Raw genomic sequence first — 23,322 nt, 5'->3', positions numbered from 1 at the left:
ACTTTTTTTGTTTTTAGTAACTTCACGCCCAGCACAGAGCCCAATGCGAGGCTGAACTCATGACCCTGAGATTAAGACCTGAGCTAAAATCAAGAGTCAGATACTTAGCCAACTAAGCCATCCAGGCACCACTGTAGTCAAGCCATCTTTAATCCTCAGGTACTTTGCACAAATTCGACTCATAAATGCTACTGAAAAGTGAAGGAATGAAAGGGCGATTTATGTACACAGGTGGGCCTGGTAACTCACCAGCTGCTGAATGACTCTTTCGACCAGTGTTGAAAACGTAATGTCCTCAGTTTCTCTGTTGTCAAACACGTATTTAATCAGCTTGGCGATGGTCTCTGTGTCTGTTTCTGACTCAAACTCATAGCCTTTGCTTTCCTGGAATATTTCGTTGGACAGAGTGTTAGATAACGGTCATTGCATAATGTTGCCCGGCCAGCTCCCTCTCCTCCCTTATGATCCACGCTCACAGTGACTTAAGATAAGAACAAGGAAAACAGGGGTAAGAAATGTCTGCCAGAATCACATAGCAAGCTGAGTCATTCCAGTATTCCCTGAGATCATCCTGCTTCAGAAGCCTGTCCTCGCCATTAATCTGGACATTGCAAAATAACAGCAGTCAAAATGATCAAATATGTTGAGTCAAACCCACCCACATCCCAACCAACGCCGCAACCTTTTCATATGTGAGACAAACACTGTCTGCCTTCTCACCCCACATTCCATGTGGTGTATGAGTCGATACGTTAGGCAGTGCAGATACTTTAATAAAAGGAAGTTCATGTTCTTTTGATTATGTGAATCTGCGGTGGTCCCTGAGGGACATGCAAATGCCCTGCTATCTTCTGCGAGATCTGGAAAGGTGGCGGAGCCAGGATGAGGTTTATGTCCAATGTGGTGACATGGGTCTTACTCAGCTCCTGCTTTTGCTTCCAGAGGGAAATGAGCTGGTTGGAAAGTTCTGGGGAAGATCGACACCACCTGACCTACATGTTAACCCAGGGGAAGTAGCTTACCAGAAATTTCCTTAGGTCTTTGTAATTTGTGATGATCCCATTATGGATGACAACGAATTCTGGAAGAAAAGTTTGGTGAAGAGAGAAATGCTATGAAAAGGTGAAGTTCAATTCGGAAGTGAAGGACAACGATCTGACAGTCTGAAACTCTCTACAAGCTTTCCTCCCACAGAGACTCCTGTGAGCAAACATCACTTAGCGGTGATGAGAGTGGACGTGTTACCATCTACTACAAGTTATTTTTTATTTATTTAATTTTTTAAACTATTTTTTTAAACATTTATTTATTTTTGAGAGAAAGAGAGAGAGCACATGCACGCAAGTGGGGGAGGGGCAGACAGAGAGGGAGACACAGAATGCAAAGCAGGCTTCAGGCTCTGAGCTGTCAGCACAGAGCCCGATGCAGGGCTCAAACTCACGAACCATAAGAACATGACCTGAGCCGAGGTCGGACACTTAACCGACCGAGCCACCCAGGTGCCCCTACGACTACAATTTAAACCTGAGGAAATACACTGCTCTCTTTGGGTTAAAAGCACCTACCAACCTGACTACGCACAGACCTTTGACCTGTGGCCTACAGTATTGTCAAATGTGTTTTGGCATTTATGTCAAATAGGGGATGATGAACACTTCATTATCCAGAAACTAGTTCAGGCATTCTGAAATGGCTTTAGGCTCAATGAGGCCACAAGCTAGCAATCCACACGTGTTCCATTTGATCCACACCACATTGTGAAAAGAGTGAAGTTTGAAATTTTGAATCCTGATTTTCAGGTGCCTGCGTGGCTCCATCAGTTAGGGTCTGACTTCAGCTCAGGTCATGATCTCACGGTTCATGAGTTTGAGCCCCAGGTTGGGCACTCTGTTGTCAGTGCAGAGCCTGCTTGGGATCCTCTCTCTCTGCCCCTCCCCCATTCTCTCTCTCTAAATAAATAAACTTAAAAATTTCTGGGTGACCCCAGAAATTCTGGCATCTTTGGGCTCACCCCCATTCCTGTATGGCCATCAGCATTTCTCTCTACAGGGTCTGCCTGCTGTGGTTCCTCCCTGCTCCCTGAGCACCAGTAGGGTTCCTTGCCCCCAGCTGAAGGGGGGTGGGGACCCCCTGGCCAACCCTGGAAGAGGGATATGCCTCAGTCACCACTGCATTTCCTCAATAAATAGCTGATGGATAACCTGAAGGTCTAAAAGCAGCCTGAGAGTTTTTCTGGGTAAGGAATTCCCTTTCCTCCTGAGCCTAGATGATAGACCCTTTATCATCCTTGGCATTCAGTAATTCCACCAGGATGCATCTAGAAAGTGGGTGTTCTTCATAAAGATTACTGTTCAGTGAAACTCTGGATCTCTAATTCAGTTTTTGGTCAGTACAGGCTAGTCCTTTACTGTTTTTCTTTGTTTTTATCATAATTTCCTCTCTCTCTCTCTCTCCCTCTTTTTTACAGCCTATTGTTATACTTGTGAAGTCACACACAGACTGGAAGGGCTTGAATAGAAAAGCCATTTTCGACAAGTGTGCTGGGCACAGCTGAACTCATTTACGGCTTTACCTATTATTATTATTTTATTTTATTTTATTTTATCTTATTTTATTTTTACTATTTCACTTGTGTTGTTCTCTTCTTAGGGGACACCAGTAACTCACCTATTGGATCTCTATTCACTGTCTCCATATTCATCCACCTCTCCAATAGTTTTCATATTGACTCTGACACAGTTGCTTTATTTTCTTAACCTTGTCCCATTTTTTCATTTAATTGTCTTCTCATCGGTAGTTGGCTTCCTAGAATCTGTGTTTTCTTTACGAATGCTTCTTTGTGTAATTTTCTTGTGCAACGCTGTTGCTGGGTGTAAGTGTTCCTCAAAAATGTGCTCTTCAGTTATCCCTGATGAGTTGCTAAAGAAATTCTATGAATCTCTGCTTACTTCTCGTGTTGTTTTCTTTTCAATTACTCACCCTGAGTCAGGGCAGGCATTTTCAAGTTTGGGTGTGGGGCAGGGGGATCTGCTTGGAGCCTCCCTGCTTTGGGGACACAGAATCCCCGACTACACTGAAGTGAGGCTTCACTTTATCACCTAGGGTGGCAACCTCTCAGGGTACATGGTCTTGGTACAGTTTTTCCCACCAGCCCCACTGCTCCAGGGGTCAACCTCTGTATCTGGCTTGAGATTTGGCTGGAATAACATTCTAGGTCCTCAGCACCATGGGGTCTGCTGTCCCCCTCCTGGATGTGGGGCACTGACCCCGGAAGTGGGATGCCCTATGGTTCAAGGCATGGACCAGATCCAAGAATCTGTCCTCACTACCCAAGACCCCGACCACATGGATGCACGTGTAGCCCAGCCCCCAGGGTTCTCTCCAGGTGTTCTGCCGAGCAGGAGGTATGGGGCTCTCCTTCCATTCTCCAGAGGAGTCCTTCCCTTCCAAATTGGGCAGGATGAGCCAGTGTTCCCAGGAGTAAGGGACATTGAGCAGAGAGGTGCCAGTCTCTCCTATGGCCCAACTTCCACGACGATGAACTGCAGTGACTCTTGCCAAGTGTTTAGCTAAAGTTTCCTGCCAATAAGCACTCCTCAACGACTCTGGTGGATCTGATTTCTACTCTACTATGGGGCTTGGTAAGAACTGACACCATGCCAGGGAATGTCTTGGGGTGGGGGTCCCAAGGGACTCCAGAGGTCATTCTCTCTGCCGGTCACCCTCCCCCATCATGCCCAGGGGTGGGTCACTGGGGGCTTCTGACCTAATCAGGCCTAACCTAGAACGGAGACCCACTGGAATCTCCAGACCTACCAGCCCTTCTCTGATGAGAGGGCCTGGGGGTGTCACTGAACAGAACTATCCTGTGGGCCCAGGCATGGGACATGGACCCACGAGCTGGGGCATTTGGGAGAACCAGGGATCCTGCAGCTCACCAAAGAGGGCCTGGTATCCCCGTGACTGCCCTGAGCAGTCACCATGTCCCCACTCTCTGTGGGGTCACTCTCTGTGACCCTAGACCACCCGCTTTTTCAGTGGAAACTCCAAGGTACTGTGAGCCCAGTTACCATATCTCTAGTTTTTCAAGGAATAACAAAAGTCTGGACTTTCAGGTTTGGTAATTCTCATATTTAAAAAACATGACGCAAGCCAAGCAGAGGGCTCTGCTGCTTGGAGGGAGGCCCTGGGCTGCCTGCTACAGTCTCTGCTTCTCCAAACCTCAAGCCTTTGGCAGCTGAGGCCTCATGGCAGGGCCCAGGATTGGAGCAGGAACTTCAGACATTAACCAGATCAGCACTGCCCTGGCTCAAGACCACTCTCCTCTTGGGAAATGAAACCCAGTCCCTCCCTCGGGCACCCAGCCCTCCAGAACAACACAGTCCCTTGCGGAACAGTGCCCGACTCTTAGACCTCTCATGCTGCCAAGTTGCACTCAGGCTGGGTCTCAGAAGCTGGGAGGCAGTCATGGGAAGTCGCCACTGTTTTCCTGTAGAGGCCTGGGTGGGGGTCAGCCCTGCCCAGGAGCCAGGCTGAGTTTTGCCTCCTGTCTAAGGCCCAGCGCTATCTGTTTGGATCCTCGGGGAAGATGTGGCAGGGAGAGAAGCATGCCAGTTGGCAGGGGGTGTGGATCCACAGTGGTACAGGTCAAAGCCAGGCAGAACCTTCAGGAAGGGGACGCAGGGCCACACTACATACCGTTGCCTTTGTCTGAGCGCTGTGGATGGCTGTTGACAGCATTGGGGACCCCATGGGTAGCCCAGCGCGTGTGGGCAATGCCAAAGTGGGGTCTCAAACTCCACCTTCAAGTCCATGCTGTCTTGTTCTAGAAGCAGAAAAATAATCATTGACCAGTACTGTTATGGTGAGGTGGCATCATTACATGGACACACCTCAGCCACGTCAAAAGCACATCCCACCTTGGACTGCAAAGGCCCCACCCTGGGATTTCTGCCAGATCCCTGCTGTAGTTTACTTGTGCTTATCAGTAACCTAAGTCACCAGCCAAATGAGCTTACTTTAAAAAGAATATTATAGATCATGACTATAAATGGAAAACAGTATCATTTGCCAGAAAAATTAAAATAAATACATATGTACTAAATATTAAAAAAAATTCTCATGCACCACCCTCCTAGAAAAACAAAAAACCCCAGACAACCAACCCCCCCCAAACAAAACAAAAACAAAACAAATCCACACTCTGAGAAAACACAGTTTATGATGTAGGCTTAACTCTCCTTCTATTTATCCATTGCTTGGATAGTGAATATTTTTAGTCTCGAATGCTATTGGAATAAAAGACTTTAAACTGACCCATGCTGCTTTGACTGGGCATGTGTCCCACTTTACTGTAAAGTTCTTCATCAGAGCCTTGACATTTCCTCTTTTCTTGACCAGCTGGATATGTCTTTCTTTGACTTCGTTATTATTTCCATCGATTGCCACACCTGTGGGACACACATGATTTTTTTCCTTTTTTTTGCATTGGGATTTGTTGGTCTCCTGCACTTTGTTACAGAGTACAACCCAGGTGAGGGCTGCACAGTGCTGTGGATTTGTCCCTTCCCGTTGGCCAGGCTTGCAGCCTGGAAGAGAACTACACAGCGTTCAGGGTGTCAATTCAGCAAGATTATGATGTAGCAGCAAACAGGGGAGGCGCACCTGGGGCCTGGGCTGTGGCCGCCTCACCTGGCTTTGAACCAGGGTGCATCCCTGGGAGGCTGCCTGTGAAGGAGGTTCCTCCACGCCCACCACTGAAGGTGGCGGGCTCGCTTGAGGGCACTGATGGTGCCATGCCCTGTGCTGACATCCCTACTGCATTAGTGTTCCTAAGATCCTTCATCTGACATGCTTTCCGTTAAGAATGAACCAGGAGGGGGTGGCGCTGGGTGGCGCAGGTCGGTTAAGCGTCCGACTTCAGCCAGGTCACGATCTCGCGGTCCGTGAGTTCGAGCCCCGCGTCGGGCTCTGGGCTGATGGCTCAGAGCCTGGAGCCTGTTTCTGATTCTGTGTCTCCCTCTCTCTCTGCCCCTCCCCCGTTCATGCTCTGTCTCTCTCTGTCCCAAAAATCAATAAACGTTGAAAAAAAAAAATTTAAAAAAAAGATGAACAGGAGGGGAGCCTGGGTGGTTCAGATCGGTTAGCATCTGACTCTTGGTTTTGACTCAGGTCGTGATCTCTCAGTTAGTGAGTTCCAACCCTGATCAGGGCTTCTGTGCTGACAGGGGTGGAAACCCTGCTCTGATTCTGTCTCCCTCCCTCTCTGCCCCTCCCCCACTTGTGCTGTTTCTGTCTCTCTCCAGATAAACTATACAAAAAAAAAAAAAAAAGAATTAACGGGGATATGAAAGTATCTGGCTCCCCCTTTCTCCTAAGGCTGCTTAATTAAAAATGGGAAGTGGACTAAATATCCACCAGTCAGATGGATGAAGAGGTAAACTCTGAGACAGTCACCCAGGGGATGATTGTGCAGCCACTGAGCAAGATCCTTAGGAAGAGTTTAGGATAACAGGAGATGTGGGAGATAAATGAAAACAGGACATAAAATTACAATTCTATAGTTACGATCAGGTTAAAAACAAAAAGTAGCTACGTGTGACACCCCCACATCCCCATACCACCCCAACATACACACAGCAGTGACCAGCAGAGGGACATGAAGATATTGATGGGAGAGCTTTGGTAGAGACTTTTTTTTTTTTTTTACCGTTATCTCTTCTTTCTCCTGTTCTCTAGTTTCCTTATTTTAAAAAAAACTTTTAATGTTTTTTTATGTATTTTTGACAGACAGAAATGGAGCATGAGTGGGGGAAGGGCAGAAAGAGAGGGAGACAGAATTCAAAGCAGGTTCCAGGCTCCGAGCTGTCAGCACAGAGCCCAACGTGGGGTTTGAACTCACCAACCATGAGATCATGACCTGAGCCGAAGTTGGGCACTTAACCCACTGAGCCACCCAGGCGCTCCTCCTTTTCTCTAGTTCTCAAGTGACAGAAACAAGCGTTGTATCTATGAGGGCAGTCTGCGGGGCCTACCTGCCGAGTCATAGCCTCTGTACTCAAGCCTCTGCAGGCCCTTGATGAGGGTTTCAAAAATCTCCTTCCTCGTCCGGGGGACTCTGTAGTTCATGTAGGCGAAGATTCCTGTTGACAGAGGGGGAACCAACATGTTTGTAAATCACTCGGTTGGTGTTGAGGGAAAAAAAATGGTTCTGGGGATGCCCACCCAGCTGGCATCCCGGGAGGCCTTCCCAGCTGCGTGCGTGGCCTTCCCCTGACATAGCCGAAAACGGTGTGCTCCCCTCTGCTTCCGGAAGGACAGCCCCAGCAAGCAGCCCAGCCAGGGATGAGAAGTCTTGCGTAGCATGTGAAGAACGAATGCGTACACCTTGGCCTTGTGATTTCATCGCAGAGAATTTCTCCTACGGACGCAGTGACGTGACCTGGCTTTCACCATGGCAACATTTATAACAGCAAAGATCAGCCAAACCACCCAACCACCTAGGGACATCTCGAGGTCCCAACCCATGTGGATTCCTTGATTTGCACAGAATATGCCCGGGAAGGGTCCTAAGGAGGTCACAGCAGGTGAAGGAGGCTGCAGCAGGTGAAGACAGGGGTTGAGGCCTTTACTCCTTCCTGCTCAGCCCAGTTGCCTGGAGCTTTAGCATCAATAAATGCTACTTTTGCAACAGCAAAACCAAAATCATCTCTTGGCCCCTGGAGAATCCCTACCTTCAAGGGAGGCCTGCACTCCAAGATTTTATTTGGCTTTATTCTCCATATTTGTATTTCGAAATAACATTTTCCCTAATAGGAAGTAACAGCCGTCACACTGGCTCTCTCTAAGCTGCTCCACTCCCTCCCTGATTAAGACTATGGACCCTTGGTCTGTCTCTGTCCTGCCCTGCGAGTTCCCTACCCTGACGTCCCTCTGTCCTTCTGTCCTCCCTGCTCCACTTGGGAAAACCTGCCGTCCTCAAAGCTCAGCTCTGACCCCGCCCCCCCCCCCAGCAGGCTTGTTCAGGCCCCAGCCTCCCCGGTTTTGGGCCACCCCAGTGCTCTTGCATCCTGAGACATCTTCATCCGCCGACAAGGACACAGGCTGGCACTTCTATTTTTTCATTTCTCACTGTGTCTTGGCATACCGTCCTTATTCAATAAATGCATGTGGAATAGAACGACTGTAAATCTGCATTAATCAGGGAAGCAAGAGTATGGATCATGAACAATACTGGCCTTCAGGAATATTTATAACTCATCTTTTTTTTTTTAAGTTTATTTATTTTGAGAGAGACAGAGAGAGTGAGATGGGGGGGGTAGGAGAGAGAGAGAGGGAGAGAGAGATACTAAGCAGGCTTTGCACTATCACCACGGAGCCCGACATGGGGCTCGAACCCATGAACTGTGAGATCATGACCTGAGCCAAAACCAAGAGTCAGACGCATAACCAACTGAGCCACCCAGGGTACCCCATAGTAACTCATCTTATTGAGAGCTCACTATGTGCCAGGCACTGGGCCAACTGTTCCCATACAGGTGTCAATCAAAGTTCAGAGGCTGTATCTACCATTACCTCCCTTTACTTTCTAGAACAGAAGCTTGGGAGGCTGTGACTGGGAACCAAGGAGACCTGACCTTAGGACTTAAATGCTCCTAACCACCAGGCAGGGCTTCCTCAGGAATGGAGTTAAAAGGTTTATTTTCCAAATTTTAATGATTTGATTAAAAAAATTTTTTTAATGTTATTTTTGAGAGAGAGAGAGCACAAGCAGGGGAGGGACAGAGGGCGAGGGAGACACGGAAACTGAAATAGGCTCCAGGCTATGAGCTTTCATCACAGAGCCCGGACGCAGGGCTCAAACTCACGAACCGTGACATCATGACCTGAGCTAAAGTTGGACGCTTAACTGACTGAGTCACTCAGGCACCCAATGATTTGATTTTTTAATTTTCCTACTGTTTTTCTGGGATGCTGGAAAGGTCTGACCAGGATTAAAAATTTGCCAGATATCTGCACCCCCACGTTCATTGCAGCATTATTTACAATAATCAACACATAGAAACAACCCAAGTGTCCATCCACAGATGGATGGATAAATATTTACAATGGAATATCATTTGGCCATAAAAAAGAAGAAAATCCTGCCATTGCAACAACATGGATGGCACTTGAGGGCATTATGCTGCATGAAATAAATCAGACAGAAGAAAGACAAATACTGTATGATCTCATATGTGGAATCTGAAAAAAACCAAACTCATTGATACAGAGATCAGATTGGTGGCCGCCAGAGGTGGAGGAGTAGGAGATGGGAGAATTAGGCAAAGATGGTCAAAAGGTATAAACTTCCAGTTATAAGATAAGTAAGTCCTGATGATGTAATGGACAACATGCTGACTATAGTTAACAATACTGTGTTGTACATTTGAAAGATGCAAAGAGAGTAGCTCCTTAAAGTTCTCATCAGGAGGGGGGCATCTAGGTAGCTCAGTGTTGGTTAAGTATCCGACTTGGGCTCAGGTCATGATCTCACGGTCCATAAGTTTGAGCCCCGCATGGGGCTCTGTGCTGACAGTGTGGAGCCTGCTTGGGATTTCCTCTCTCCCTCTCTGCCCCTTCCGTGCTCTCTCTCTCTCTCTCTCTCTCAAATATAAATAAATAAACTTAAAAAAAAAAGTTCTCATCAGGAGGAGAAAATGTTAACCGTATGAAGTGATGGTTGTTTAACCTTATTGTGGTGATCATTTCACAATATATACATACAGCAAAGCATTGAGTACACCTAAAACTTTTACAGTGTTACATGTCAATTATATCTCAATAAAACTGGGGGGGGGGAAGGGAGAAAATGCCAAAGATGAACCACAGAGAGGACAACCTGCCTGAGGGCTGACCACAATTATACACAAAACCTCCTGTAATATCTCCAGTCATTAAGAAGATTAGGTTCAAATCAGTATAGTGTATCTGAATGAATGACAAAATGTCCATTAAAGGAATGCTGCAACCCTAAGCAGTGAGTAGGGTCACATTATATGAACATTTAATTTGCTAAAATTCATTCTTCTAGACGTAGACAAAAGAGAGGCGATGAAATTCAGAGGTGCTAAAAATGGTAATTTGAGGGGCACCTGGCTGGCTCAGTTGGTTAAGCATCTGACTTCAGCTCAGGTTGTGATCTCATGGTTCGGAAGTTCGAGCCCCGCGTCGGGCTCTGTGCTGACAGCTCAGAGCCTGGAGCCTGCTTCAGATTCCGTGTCTCCCTCTCTCTCTGCCCCTCCCCTGTTCATGCTCTGTCTCTCTTTCCTTCAAAAATAAATGAACATTAAAAAATTTTTTAGGGGCGCCTGGGTGGCGCAGTCGGTTAAGCGTCCGACTTCACCCAGGTCACGATCTCGCGGTCCGTGGGTTCGAGCCCCGCGTCGGGCTCTGGGCTGATGGCTCAGAGCCTGGAGCCTGTTTCCAATTCTGTGTCTCCCTCTCTCTCTGTGCCTCCCCCGTTCATGCTCTGTCTCTCTCTGTCCCAAAAATAAATAAAAAAAAAACGTTGAAAAAAAAATTTTTTTTAATGCTATTTTTCATTCTTACGTCCTGTGTGTTACCATACACAGTATATATTTGCACACAAGTATTAAAGTGCAGAATTTCTATATAATTTCTTTTATTATTTATTTTTGAGAGAGAGAGAGACAGAGCACAGTGGGGTAGGGGCAGAGAGAGGAAGAGACACAGAATCCAAAGCAGGCTCCAGGCTCCAAGCTGTCAGCACAGAGCCCAATGTGGGTCTCCAACCCGTGAATTGCAAGATCATGACCTGAGCCAAAGTCGGACGCTTAACTGACTAAGCCACCCACGTGCTCCCAGAATTTCTCTATAAAAAACATGAACACTGTGCTTTCTGAGCAGTTACAGATGCTTTCTTTTTAAAATGGCTAAGGGTAATTTTGGTGGTCAGCTATTTTTGTCTTCCTGGCTGACACTAGATCAGGTGAGAGGCGTTGAGTGTAAGGCCTTGTGTATAGTCGGGGCACCTCCCCAGCAAAGGCGCCTGTCCCCACAGGGCTGCTGAGCGTTTGGGTCACAGGAGTTCACACTTTACCCTACACTTCAGACCTCAACACATCTGGGCAGATGATGTATTTTTGTCACCTTGCTCATTAAAAAAAAACAACCGAATAGTTACCTTCTAATGGAAATACTATAAAATTTTGAACAGTTCCATTCAGATATAAGTCACATACCTTAATATTCTCCCATTTCAATTGTACAGTTCAGTGGTTTTCAGTACAGTTGATCATTGAACAACACAGGTTTGAAGTGCTCAGGTGGACTTTTTTTTGATAACTTCAGTACTGTACTGTGAATATCTTCTTCTCTTCCTTATGCTTTTCTTCATAACATTTTCTTTCCCTAGCTCACTTTATTGTAAGAACACAGTATAGACTCCATAGAACATACAAATATGTGTTACTGTTATTGGTGAGACTTCCGATCAACAGTAAGTTATTAGTAGCTGGGTTTGGGGGGAGTCAAAGTTATCTGGAGATTTTTGACTGTGTGGAGTGTTGGTGCCCCTAACTCCCCAATGTCGAGGGTCAACTCTGTGTTCACAGAGCGGTCCAACCATCACTACAATCTATGTCAGGTGAAACTTTCTTGTTTGTTTTTTTTTTGCTGTTTATTTATTTTTTGAGAGGGGGGAGGGGCAGAGAGAGAGACAAAGACAGAGCAGAGGATCCAAAGCGGGGCTCTGTGCTGACAGCAGTGAGCCCGACGCAGGGCTTAAACTCATGAACTGTGACATCATGACCTGAGCCGAAGTCAGATGCTCAACCAACTAAGCCACCCAGGTGTCCCCAGGTGAAACTTTTCATAACATTAATTTTTATAATCTCTGTGTGGGTGAAACTTTTCATAATATTAATTATTCTGCAAATATCAAGTTCTCGGGGGGGGGGAGGGGAGGGAACGTGGTCAAATTCCAGTCACTGTAAAGACCACAGAGCTACGTGAGACAATTCTGTCTGATCATTTTTGGAGTCTTCCCTGGCATCCCGGGAATCCTTCTAGAATTACAGCTGCGCCTCACGAAGGGGAGCTGACAGGCATTGCAGATGACTTGAAGGCCCCTGTACAAAACTCTGGAAAGGTTTTAAATCTGAGACTTTCATGAGAGTGCTCTAGGGCCTCTGTTGTCCACCTGTCCCTGCAACTCCCCTTCTCCGGGCCGGCCAGCAGTCTGAACTCCTGTCAGGCATGTATGTTCTTCGAGTGTGTCTCTGGCTCTCAGATCCAGATAGCCTTCTTGGTGGGAATGTGGGGTGCTGCTGCCAGAGCCCCAGTGGCGGCTGGGCTGGTTAAAGCGCCCTTGTCCTGAGGACCACCAGCTGTGTCCACACCCAGCCACTCGGGCACAGTTTGGGAGAATATTCTGGGGGGGGGGGGGGGGGGGGGGGGGGGGGGGGGGGGGGGGGCGGGGGGGGGGCGGGGGTGCAGCTGCCAGGAGTGGTTTCCGAGGTCTTTGCGCAAGAAGGCATAAATCTAATTTCAACATAAAATCTCTTGCATGCTGACATCTATTCAATAAGCTCTTTCATTAAACTAAGCACCATCTCTCTCCCCTTGCAGCTCTCCCTCTTGGCAGGCTTCTCCCTGCACTCTACTGAGATGAAGTAAATAAAACGGCCTTGACACCATGCTCTTACTATTTAAAAAAAATTTGGGGCGCCTGGGTGGTGGCTCAGTCGGTCAAGCGTCTGACTTCGGCTCAGGTCATGATCTCACAGTTCGTGAGTTCAAGCCCCGCGTCAGGCTCTGTGCTGACAGCTTGGAGCCCGGAGCCTGCTTTGGATTCTGTGTCTCCCTCTCTCTCTCTGCCCCCGCCCCGCCCCCCCCCCCCAGCTTGTGCTCTGTCTTTCTCTCAAAATAAATAAACATCAAAAAAAGATTTTTTAAATGTTTATTGATTTTGAAGGAGAGAGAACAGGTATGAATGGGGAGGGCAGAGAGTGAGGGAGACACAGAATCCGAAATAGGCGCCAGGCCCTGAGCTGTCAGCACAGAGCCTGATGTGGGGCTCGAACTCACAAACCGCGAGATCATGAGCAGAGCCGAAGTCGGACCGCTTAACCGACCAAGCCACCCAGGTGCCCAAAAGATTTTTTTTTTTAATTTAAGAAATGGAATAAAACTGCTTTTCTCAGGCATTTTTTTGCCATGCACGTCAGAATTCCTGTCTGGAATCGCTTGCATCTGTAAAAAGAACAGCAGTGAGGATCCATTTTTCACCTATGAGATCAGCAAAGATCCAAGAGTTTGACAAGAAGCAAGAGTTTAAATTTGTGCACCCTTTTTGGGAGGCAATTTGGCAATCTTTCAAAATTAAAAATGTACACATCTGTTGGCCAGAGCTGTTGCTAGGAACGTATCCAACAGATAACTCCGCAGTGGGGTATGTGTGAGTGCAGGAGGATGGTTGCTCAGTGCTGGAGACTGGGGACAGCCTGCTGCGTGGCAGGGACCAGGGAAGTGGCAGCGCAGCCATGTGTGGGGCCCCTGTGGGACCATAGGCAAGTGGCCTTCCATAGAGAATGAAGTGAAGCTCGGTGTTTTCCTGGAAAACAAGCTACATCTCCAAGATGTTCAGGGGAGAAAGCAGCTCACAGAACAGGAGTAAATTATGCAAGGAGGGGTGGGAGACACGTATTTCTGGAAGGGCACCCGAGACCTGGGCGGGGGGGGCAGTGGTTGCCCCTGAGGAGGGGACTGGATGTAGGCAGAAACTTCCTTTCCACTCCACATGTGCTCTTGGTAAGGTTACAATATTTCGCCACGTGCCCATATATTCTATTTTACCATGTGCGGCTCTATGAATGAAATATTGGGGGGTATGGGATTGTCATCCAGCCCAGTCTGACTTTGCAGACTTCTCCATGACTCCCCAGTCCCTCACCCAGAATGATGGCCACAAGGAGGGGAAACTCTGCCTGAGCACACCTTCCCTGTCTAAAAGGGGCGGGTCTCAGGGTCACCCATGGTGTTTCCCACTTCTGGGTAGTGTGATGTGCCCACGTAGAAAATGCGGGGGATGCACAGGAAGCCAATACTTCAGAACATTATCTTGTCTGATCCTCATGACGTCCTGTGCCAAGGCTGTGGTTCCCCGTGGACAGACAGAGTACCTCTGGCTCTTGTAGTGAGTCACAGCCGGTTTATCTGAGTGACTGCAGGTTGTCTCCCTGGTGCTCCCCCCAAATTCAGCATAAGCCCTGTCTTATGGTCCTACCCCCAAGGAGTGAGAAATAGCCTCCCGATAGAGGTGACTTGGTTTTTGGGGGGAGGATGCCCACCCTGAGTGAAAAAACCTCTGAGCTCCCCTGGTGGGGTCCAGCCATGCTGCCATGCCCTCTCTCGATCCCTGGTAGACTCCTCTTGGCCCCACCCAGACATTCCTGCTTCTGACTCCACTTTCTCTGCTCCTCCGGGTCATGGCAACTACAGCAAGTCTGGCTCCTCCTGTGTCCCTCCCTCCCTTGCACAGGCAAGACGGTAAGATCCCTCCTGAGGTGCTTAAAGAAATGCCTAGCCTGGGGACAGAGGCCACTCTGGCCAACCACCCCAGCTCAGCACCTGCCCGGTGCCCACACCCCACTCTGGCATCCCAGAGCTTCCAAAACAGCTTCCCAGGGCCCTACTCTTAAATCACATGGGGAAAGTGAGTGAAAAGGAGAAAAAGCCAAATTAAACCCCAGGAAAAGCTCCAGATGGAGGCAGGATGTGAGACTAGTGGCCCCTCTGCCTGGCTCACCTTGGGGTCTTGGGGGATCCAACCACCCTCTGCAAACAGCATGAAAGATCATACTGGAACTCAGGATGAAAGGCACCACAATAGGTCCTTCCATGCAGGCAGGGACTCTCAGCCTCGGAGTGACAGGATGACGACAATGATCAATCGGTGAGGGCCAAGTCCACCCCCCGGACACATAGGCCAAAACTGAGAGCACCAAAACTCCTAGAATCTTCTTTATAACCCTTGGAAATGCCTGGGGTGGCGGAGAGGAGCAGGGGCTATTTGAAGGCCGTGAGGATAGGGAAGAGGTCCAAATTCACAGTGGCAGGCTGGGGTCTGTATTATGAATCTGTGACTACAGTTTTGGAAAATCTCTCTCCTTCCCTCTAGGCATATAGCTTCCAATGAACGGCCTGCCCTCACTGTAAGTGAGGGTGGAACAGTTCGAGGCAGAGATCCAGCCTGCATCCCCCAAGGGTTAGGGGCTCACTTCCACGGGTGCACATTACCACCCAGCCAGCTGGGCACCCCCCGCCACCCCCCCAGGAACTGAGGGTGCTTTCTCCACCACCATCCCATGCTTCTCCGCACTGAAGGGGCTGACCTTCTTAGTCCACGAGCCTAGTACAGATTAGACACTAGTCCAGTTCTCAAGTCACTTACTCTCCACCCAGGCAGAAGACATGCCAGTTGGATTTCTTTCTCACAAAATTCCTGAGTATGTGTGTTTGTGAGAATGTGTGTATACATGTGAGTGTCTGAGTATCAGGGTGTGTATGTGTGTGAGTGAGCGTGTTGGGGTATGTGAGTATATATGAGTGATGTGAATGTGTGTTTGAGTGTTGGGTGTGTGTGAGAGTATGAGTGTGCATGTGTATGTGGAATTTGTATTGAGTGTTGGGTGTGATGTGCATGAGTATGAGCATGTGTGGGTGTGAATGTGGGTTTGAGTGTTGGGTGTCTGTGGTGTGTATGAGTATGAGCATGTATAGGTGTGGTATAAGTTTGAGTGTTAGGTATGTGTGTGTGGTTTGACTGTTGTGTGTGTGAGTGTATGGGTGTGAGTGTGGGTTTGAGTGTTGGGTGGGTTGGATATGAGTGTGGGTTTGAGTGTTTGGGTGGGTGTGAGTGTGTATGGGTTGGGAGTGTGGGTTTAGTGTGGGGTGTGTTGTGTGTATGGGTGTGCGTTGTTGGGTTTGAGTGTGGAGTGGTGTGAGTGTGTGTGGTGTGAGTGTGGGTTTGAGTGTGGGGTGTGTGTGTGTATGGGTGTGAGTGTGGGTGTGAGTGTGGAGTGAGTGTAGTGTGTGTGGGTGTGAGTGTTTTGAATGTTGTGTATAGGTGTGGTGTGTGTTTTTGGGTGGGTGTGGATGATGGGTTTGAGTGTTGGGGTGTGAGTGTATGGGTGTGAGTGTGGGTTTGAGTGTGGAGTGTGTGTATAGGTGTGAGTGTGGGTTTGAGCGTTGGGTGTGTGTGTGTGGGTTTGAGTGTTGGGTGGGTGTGAGTGTGTGGGTGTGAGTGTGGGTTTGAGTGTTGGGTGTGTGTGAGTGCGTGTGGGTGTGAGTGTGGGTTTGACTGTTGGGTATTTGTATGTGGTGTGTTAGTTATGGAGCAGGTCTACTCTCCTGGGTGAGGCCCCCAGGTCAGGGAGGCCACTGGGCCAACCAAGAGGACCACAGTGGAGGCTGTGACCTCTCTGGGCAGCACCGTATTGATGCATGGGGACTACAATTTCTGCTGCCTCCTCGCAGAAGCAAGACCAAAGGCAGAGGTGCCAAGGGGATGAGAGGTCCCATGGCAGTGTTCTCACACAAAGACACAGGGACCCCAAAGCCTGGCTCAAGGTCAGGAGGGAACTGGCTCCTCTGAGGACGGCCTCACCCTGCCTCTGGCTTCTCTGGGACCCCATGGGTTAAAGTTTACTGCACCACTGGAAACCCTGTGATAACAGGAGACTCCACTTCCTGCAGTAAATGTGGGCAAGGCATTTCTATTTTTAAGAAAAAAGTTCTTGGGGCGCCTGGGTGGCGCAGTCGGTTGAGCGTCCGACTTCAGCCAGGTCACGATCTCGTGGTCCGTGAGTTCGAGCCCCGCGTCGGGCTCTGGGCTGATGGCTCAGAGCCTGGAGCCTGTTTCCGATTCTGTGTCTCCCTCTCTCTCTGCCCCTCCCCCGTTCGTGCTCTGTCTCTCTCTGTCCCAAAAATAAATAAACGTTGAAGAAAAAAGTTCTTGTTGTCCTTGTCATTTCAGGATTTCACAAAGAGCAAAGGGAGAAACAACATATACTCTAAATTGTACTAAAACACGCTTACAAGAAAGTGTGAAGTCTTGTTTAAACTGCCAAAATTTGGCCGTAAAAATAAAGTCAAACTTTTTTTGGTGAAATATTCCCTTGGAAAACGAAAGAGACAGCCGATCAGATCAACTTGCTTCTTTTTGCATCAATCTCCAGAACCTTCTCCCAAGGGTGTTTGTAACCTCCAGTCCATCTCCCTTTACGAGAAAATTTCACTAAATATGAAAATAATCCTTCAATGTAAAAGCACTGTCTGCTAATGTTACATCACCGAATTTCCAGAAGGTTCCTGTGAACTTGGGAAACCCCCAGTGAATAAGACCAACTGATGGAGGAATGGCGTGATGAAGGGGAGGAGGAGGTGGGAAGATCACTTCCAGCCCTGAGCCCCTCCCCAGATGGCTTCTGGGAAGCCGTCTGTCTGAGAGTGCACACAGTGGTCTTATGGGCAGGATGCCAGCAGGGTTTGGGAACTTCTAGGACTGGCTTCCGTGAGCCAACCATATGCACCTCTTCTCAACTCCACCATCAGGGACTTCACATTGATGACCTGAAATTAGCCATGGTGAGCTGGTGGTCAAACATTTAGCAGCACATCCCCGAGCAGGGGCTCTGTTTGGCGAGTCTCTTGTGGCTTGGGGACATAGCAAGGCAAGCAATCTGACCCCAGAGTCTGTTCCCCAAGAACTCCAGTCCAGCCCCTTCTGAGGTACCCTTCCATGAACTGAACCATTACAGGGAGGAAAGGAGTGTTAGATATGACGGGGTTCCCAGAGCCAGAAGTCTGAGCTCTCCCCTGTGTCTTGTAAACTCCCTGGAACTCTGTTTCCTCAGCTGAAATGAGAGACAACCCCCCTAAGCACATGACAAGCTCTCCTAAAGACTGCTGTGCAAGCAGATAGACGTGTGTGTGTGTGTGTGTGTGTGTGTGTGTGTGTGTGTGTGTGTCCTGGCCCCTTTTGATTCTGGGGAATGAAACCACACCTGCTTCTCACAGGGAAGAGATGAGTAGGAAGAATATCTACATGCATGGAGGCCAAATGGAGTGAGTGCCATATTTACAGGACACGAGCCCTGACTTCTAGAAAAACTGGAAATTATTTAGTCAAACGGGGTATGTAGCACCATGCCAGTGAAGGATGGGGTTTTTAACTGATGCCTACATTCACCTTCTGACTATGGTGGTCCAGTCTGCAAGTTCTGGGACCAGTGGCACTCCATGTGTGTGTCAGACATAGAGGGAGAACTGTAGCCTCTGGCCAACATCCCTGTGGCCATGACTTGACCATCTGAGATTAGCAACATTGGACTATTCTTGGGGAAGGCACTTAAAAGCCAGAGCCCAAATAATAATGGACAAATTATTGGATAATGGATAGGGGAAGCTGGGTGTCTCAGTCGGTAAAGCGTCTGCCTTCAGCTCAGGTCATGATCTCACAGTTCATGAGTTCAAGCCTTGAAGCCCTGGGTCAGGCTCTGTGCTGACAGCTCAGAGCCTGGAGCCTGCTTTGGATTCTGTGTCTACCTCTCTCTCTGCCCTTCCCCTGATCACATACTCTCTCTCTCTCTTGAAATAAATAAACATTAAAAATGTTTTTAAAAATTATTGGATAATGGATAAATAAACAATGGCCCTCAAAGATATCGGGTCCTAATCCCTGGAAGCTATAAAAATATCTTGATGCAAAAAGGTCTTTGGAGATATGATTAAATTAAAGATCTTGAGATGGGAGACTTTCCTGTATTATCCAGTTGGGCCCTAAATGCAGTCACAAGTATTGTTATGAAAGGGAGGCAGAGGGACATTTGACATGGAAGAGAAGGTGAGGTGACCACAGAGGCACAGACTGGAATCAAGAGATGCAAGCCGAGGGATGCTGGCAGCCACCAAAGCTGGAAGAGGCAAGGGACAGATTCTTCCCTAGAGTGCCAGAGAAAGTGGGGCCCTGCTGACACCTTGATTTTGGTCCCATAAAACTGAGTTTTGGACTTCTAGCCTCCGAAACTGTGAGAAAATAAATTTAGGTTGTTTTAAAGCAACAAGTTTGTGGTAATTTGTTACAGCAGCCAGCAGAAACTAATATAGCAACTAAGACAAAAGATAACGACTTCAAAGTCTTTTTACCTTCTAGCAAAATCTAAGAATTTGCTAATTTTCATGGCCAAGTTTTTTTCCTCCCCTCTCATAAATTACTAAATGCAGGAGTAAAGGATAGGGCAGATTTAAGAATTCATGGATGGGGGTGCAACTGCGTGGCTCACTTGGTTGAGCGTCTGACTTGACATAAGCTCAGCTCATGATCTCATGGTTTGTGAGTTCAAGTCCCACACTGGGGTCCCTGTTGTCAGTGCAGAGCCTGCTTCGGATTCTCTGCCCCCCTCTTTCTGCCCCTCCCCTCCTTGCATGCTCTCTCTCTCTCTCTCTCAAAAATAAATAAAACATTAAAAAAAAATAATTCACGGATGGTAAGTGCAATCCTTTTGGCCAAACTCTCATGCATGCGTGGTCTACACCGCCATGCTTTTGAACATGCTGTGCTCTCAGCCTGGCACACCTGTCACCCTCTTCTCTCTGTGGAGCTCATACTTGAGGCCAGGCTCTTGCAGCACTGTTCCTGGGAAAGTTAGTGCTCCCTGCCTCTGCTGTGCTGGGGTCTCAACTCAGACTGCGTGTGGGCCATCAGGTAACATCAGTGAGTGAGGCAGCTGGGCAGGAGGACTGGTGAGCCAGCACCCATCATCCTAGGGGCCACCGTGCATTATTCAGATATATATAACTCAGGGCTGCTCATCTTCAGATTTTTTCAAAAGAACTTGAAAATCCTCCTTACTTATGTGAAATCTCCCAATTTTGTAATGGAAGACTTTAAAACATAAAGTTTAAGCCCTGTGTACCACACAGAAAGATGTCTGCCGACTGGTTTGGCACAGAGTTACCAGGCTGTGGCCTGTGTCAGATGTCTTCTCTCTGTGGCAGCTTTTACCTAGTGAGCTACCCCATCCCTGCTTGGTGACCACCTGCCTCTCCAACTCCTTGCCCCTTCTCTGAGGGGAGGCTCGTGCCCATGTGGCCCCAGGGCCTGGAAAACACAGGACCTCTCCAGGAGCAGCACTTCACTAATGGCTGAGCAAAGAAGGAAGGAGAGGAGGAATGGGAAGATAGTAACCTTTCTATTGGCAGACGGCAACATGCCAGCGTCTCTCAGATGTCAACAAAACCTACCTGTCCCTCAGCTAAACTCTCAGTGCACTGAAGCTCTCAGGGGCATCTTCTTAGTGTGTGCAGGGTCAGCTAGCACACTGTTTCTGCGGGAGAAGTGGTGTAGACAACGGGGAGTAAGAGCCAACCTAAGCCTGGTCATTAGCAGCTGAAGGGAAGGCTCTCAGCTCAACCCCTGCTGACCATGGACGGAACAGCCCTGAAGATGTGACCACATCACAGGTGGCATTCGAGGTGGCAGATCACAGCAGGGCCACAGCCAGCCCAAAGAGAAGACCGAAGACTGCTCCTGCTCAGACATAGGCATGCGCAGACCCCTTCGGCTTCCAGTTCCCCAAATGGAAAGTTGACGAGGGTAAGCGACTTATTCCAGGAGCTTCTTCACAATTTCTGCCCTGTCCTTGTACCAAGTACGCAATCATTGCCTTAACATTTTTCTATAAAATTGACCAAGTGTTTGAAAACTGACATAAATGCTCCACAAAAGAACACAACCATAAAAAGGAAAACCAGTATCACTTGTCATGCACACACAGGCCATTATCCAGAAACAAACAAACAAACAAAAAACGAGAACAACATGTTTAATTCTCGACAGCAGCTATTGTCAGGTTTGACTTGGGATGGCCTTCTCCATGCAAGGGGTGCTCAGCCAGTGTCAGGGGGGGGAGGGGCTCTGTAAATGACACATTAGCACCCAGGTGAAAAGAAATAACTTTCCCACGTTGGATATCACTCCTTGACTTAACCAAGGGCTGCAAGGTGGGTGGGATAGGCTGGGGTGGGGGGGCTTGATGTAAGGATATAGGTAGTCACAGGGCCAAAGCTCATCCTTTCCTTAGGGGACAAGACATATGCAGCCCTTTAAGAGAGCAGAACAGGACCCCAGATTTGGAGAGTCTGAGCCCATCTCTCTTTGCAGAGATGGGCTCAGAGAGACAACAGAGAAAGCTAGATGCAAGTTGGAAGCAGGAAGGCAGGCTGGGGGAGAGGCAGGCCCAGAAGGGCACCTGAGAGGAGAAAGGAGGGAAATTGCCAGTGCTGGAGAGGCAGAGCAAGGGTCTTGGTCAGTGCACTAGTCTGGCTCTAAGGCCACCAGTTGGCCAAGGGCCTTGAATGCCACACTGAAGGGTTTAGAACCCAAAGGTCTTCTGGCAAAACTGCCACCTTTGCTTCTTCTCTCTCTCTCTCTCTCTCTCTCTCTCTTGCGGGAAACATCCACAGGCAGGCCTATACATTGTTAACGATGCCCTGGAGCCCAGAGATTTTTGCTGAAAGTTCAGGAATTTAAATTGATGCCCACTTAAGGCCACCAGTTGGCCAGGGGCCTTGAATGCCACACTGAAGGGTTTAGAACCCAAAGGGCTTCTGGCAAAACTGCCACCTTTGCTTCTTCTTCTCTCTCTCTCTCTCTCTCGGGAAACATCCAAGGCAGCCCTATACATTGTTAACGATGCCCTGTAGCCCAGAGATTTTTGCTGAAAGTTCAGGAATTTAAATTGATGCCCGCTTGGCCTGGGGGAGTCTGCATCCCAAAGCGAGCTGTGGGCTCCTTGGTCAGTGGTTCTTTTACACTTTCAGGAGCCGTTGGCCTCAGAAACAAGGCCTGTACAGATCTTGGCCCAGGGCTCACCGCTGGCACATCCCGCCCCACAGCCCTCGGCGAAGTCAGACAGAGGCCTTTCATGGCTTCAAAAGTTCCACCAGGTCCTCCAGCCACAGGAGGCTGGAATGGGTAACTGAATCCTACTCAAGGAAAAAAAATAAAAAAGGCACAGTGACCTTTTGTCCCAGCACAAGTTCCCGGCCCTCTCCCCAGCCAGCGGAGGCGGCCCAGCCAGGAGAGTAAGGAATTGCAGATGTGCGCGCAGGGCCGCAGCAGCCCTCGCCATGGCCCAGCAGTCTCCCGGGACAGCGCCGAGGCGCCGCGGTGTTCAGGACGCCGGAGCCCAGCCCCACTCCTCGTCCCGGACTCCTTCTCCCAGCTTTGCCTCGAGGCTCGGCGGTCCATGCTGCCTTTCCCCCCAAGCCTCGCTGAGAGCTCTTTCAGCAAAGAGGTGGCAACATGGAATCGACCCTTCTAGGGACAAGAGGTTCATTTTGGCACGCGAGGAGAACGCACAGGCCCTTCCCGAGCGCACGAGGGCAGCTCCCGACGCCACGGGGGCGAGCCCGGCCGGCTGCCGGGAGGTTGCAGGTGGGGTCGCCTCTCCTGGGTGGGCGCGGTGGGCTGAGAGCAGTGCTGGGCACCCCGCGCCCCGGATGCGTGAGCTTGCGCGTGGCCGCCTTTGTGGGCGACTTGGGGTGCTTTTCTCACTAGACATGGGGGGAGGGAGGGAGGATACCTCTGTGTTGTGAGGGTCCAGGCCCGGGACAGGACCAATTTCGTCCCCTCCGTGGGCGGCCGGGCCGGGTCGCCCTCACCAAGTCCGACACCAGGGTTGGGCACCCTTCTCCCCCACCCCTCCCTGGGACACCCACTCGGAGACAAGGGGCAGAAGGAGGCAGGCCCGGTCGGTGAAAGCCCCTTCTCGGACCTGGACAGATCGATGCCCCCATCCCGCACCACCTCCGGGTCCCCGGCGCCCGGCTCTCGGGCCCAGGCGCTGAGAGACTGGGGAGCCGGAACCCGCGGCCACCACACTCACCGCACATCGTGGCTGCTGCTTGCGCCCTTCGCGGCTCTGGGACTCTGCGCGCTCTGGACACTCGGAATTCCGTGCGCGCCTGGCGCTCCGCGGGCCTGGACTCCCGCCGCTCGGCCTCAGGACCTTATAGCTCGGAGCCCTCCGCCAGAGGCGGGGCCAGGGCGGGGCCTCCTCCCTCCTGCCTGCTCCCCATTGGTCCCCGGTTGTCGTGACAACGGTGGGGACTGGGCCCCCAGGAGTCAGGGAACTGGGCGAGGGGCGGCTCCCAGGCTCAAGTTCGGTCTGTAACGCCTGGGTGTCGGGTCCTTTAAGATGGACCGGGGGGTGGAGACCGTCTGAGTTCAGACCCAGACTCAGGCTCGGTCTAGGC

The 23,322-nt window shown here is 49.5% G+C and overlaps 1 protein-coding gene across 1 annotated transcript in view; it reads right to left on the bottom strand.

Moving 5' to 3' along the window:
- GFPT2 (glutamine-fructose-6-phosphate transaminase 2) overlaps nucleotides 1–23,052 on the bottom strand; it is a 47,022-nt gene extending 23,970 nt beyond the window's left edge. The window contains 8 exon segments of the mRNA XM_030315961.1: nucleotides 250–384; nucleotides 1,023–1,081; nucleotides 4,699–4,786; nucleotides 4,788–4,825; nucleotides 5,353–5,370; nucleotides 5,373–5,450; nucleotides 7,035–7,142; nucleotides 22,953–23,052. Of these exon segments, the coding sequence (XP_030171821.1) occupies nucleotides 250–384; nucleotides 1,023–1,081; nucleotides 4,699–4,786; nucleotides 4,788–4,825; nucleotides 5,353–5,370; nucleotides 5,373–5,450; nucleotides 7,035–7,142; nucleotides 22,953–22,959 (531 nt within the window). The 5' untranslated portion in view covers nucleotides 22,960–23,052.
- Between the last annotated feature and the right edge of the window lie 270 nt (nucleotides 23,053–23,322).

The sequence above is a fragment of the Lynx canadensis genome, chromosome A1, assembly GCF_007474595.2.
Source record: "Lynx canadensis isolate LIC74 chromosome A1, mLynCan4.pri.v2, whole genome shotgun sequence".
NCBI lineage: Eukaryota > Metazoa > Chordata > Mammalia > Carnivora > Felidae > Lynx > Lynx canadensis.
The sequence above is the reverse complement of the archived record's forward strand: the minus strand, read 5'-3'. Positions and strand labels throughout refer to the sequence as shown.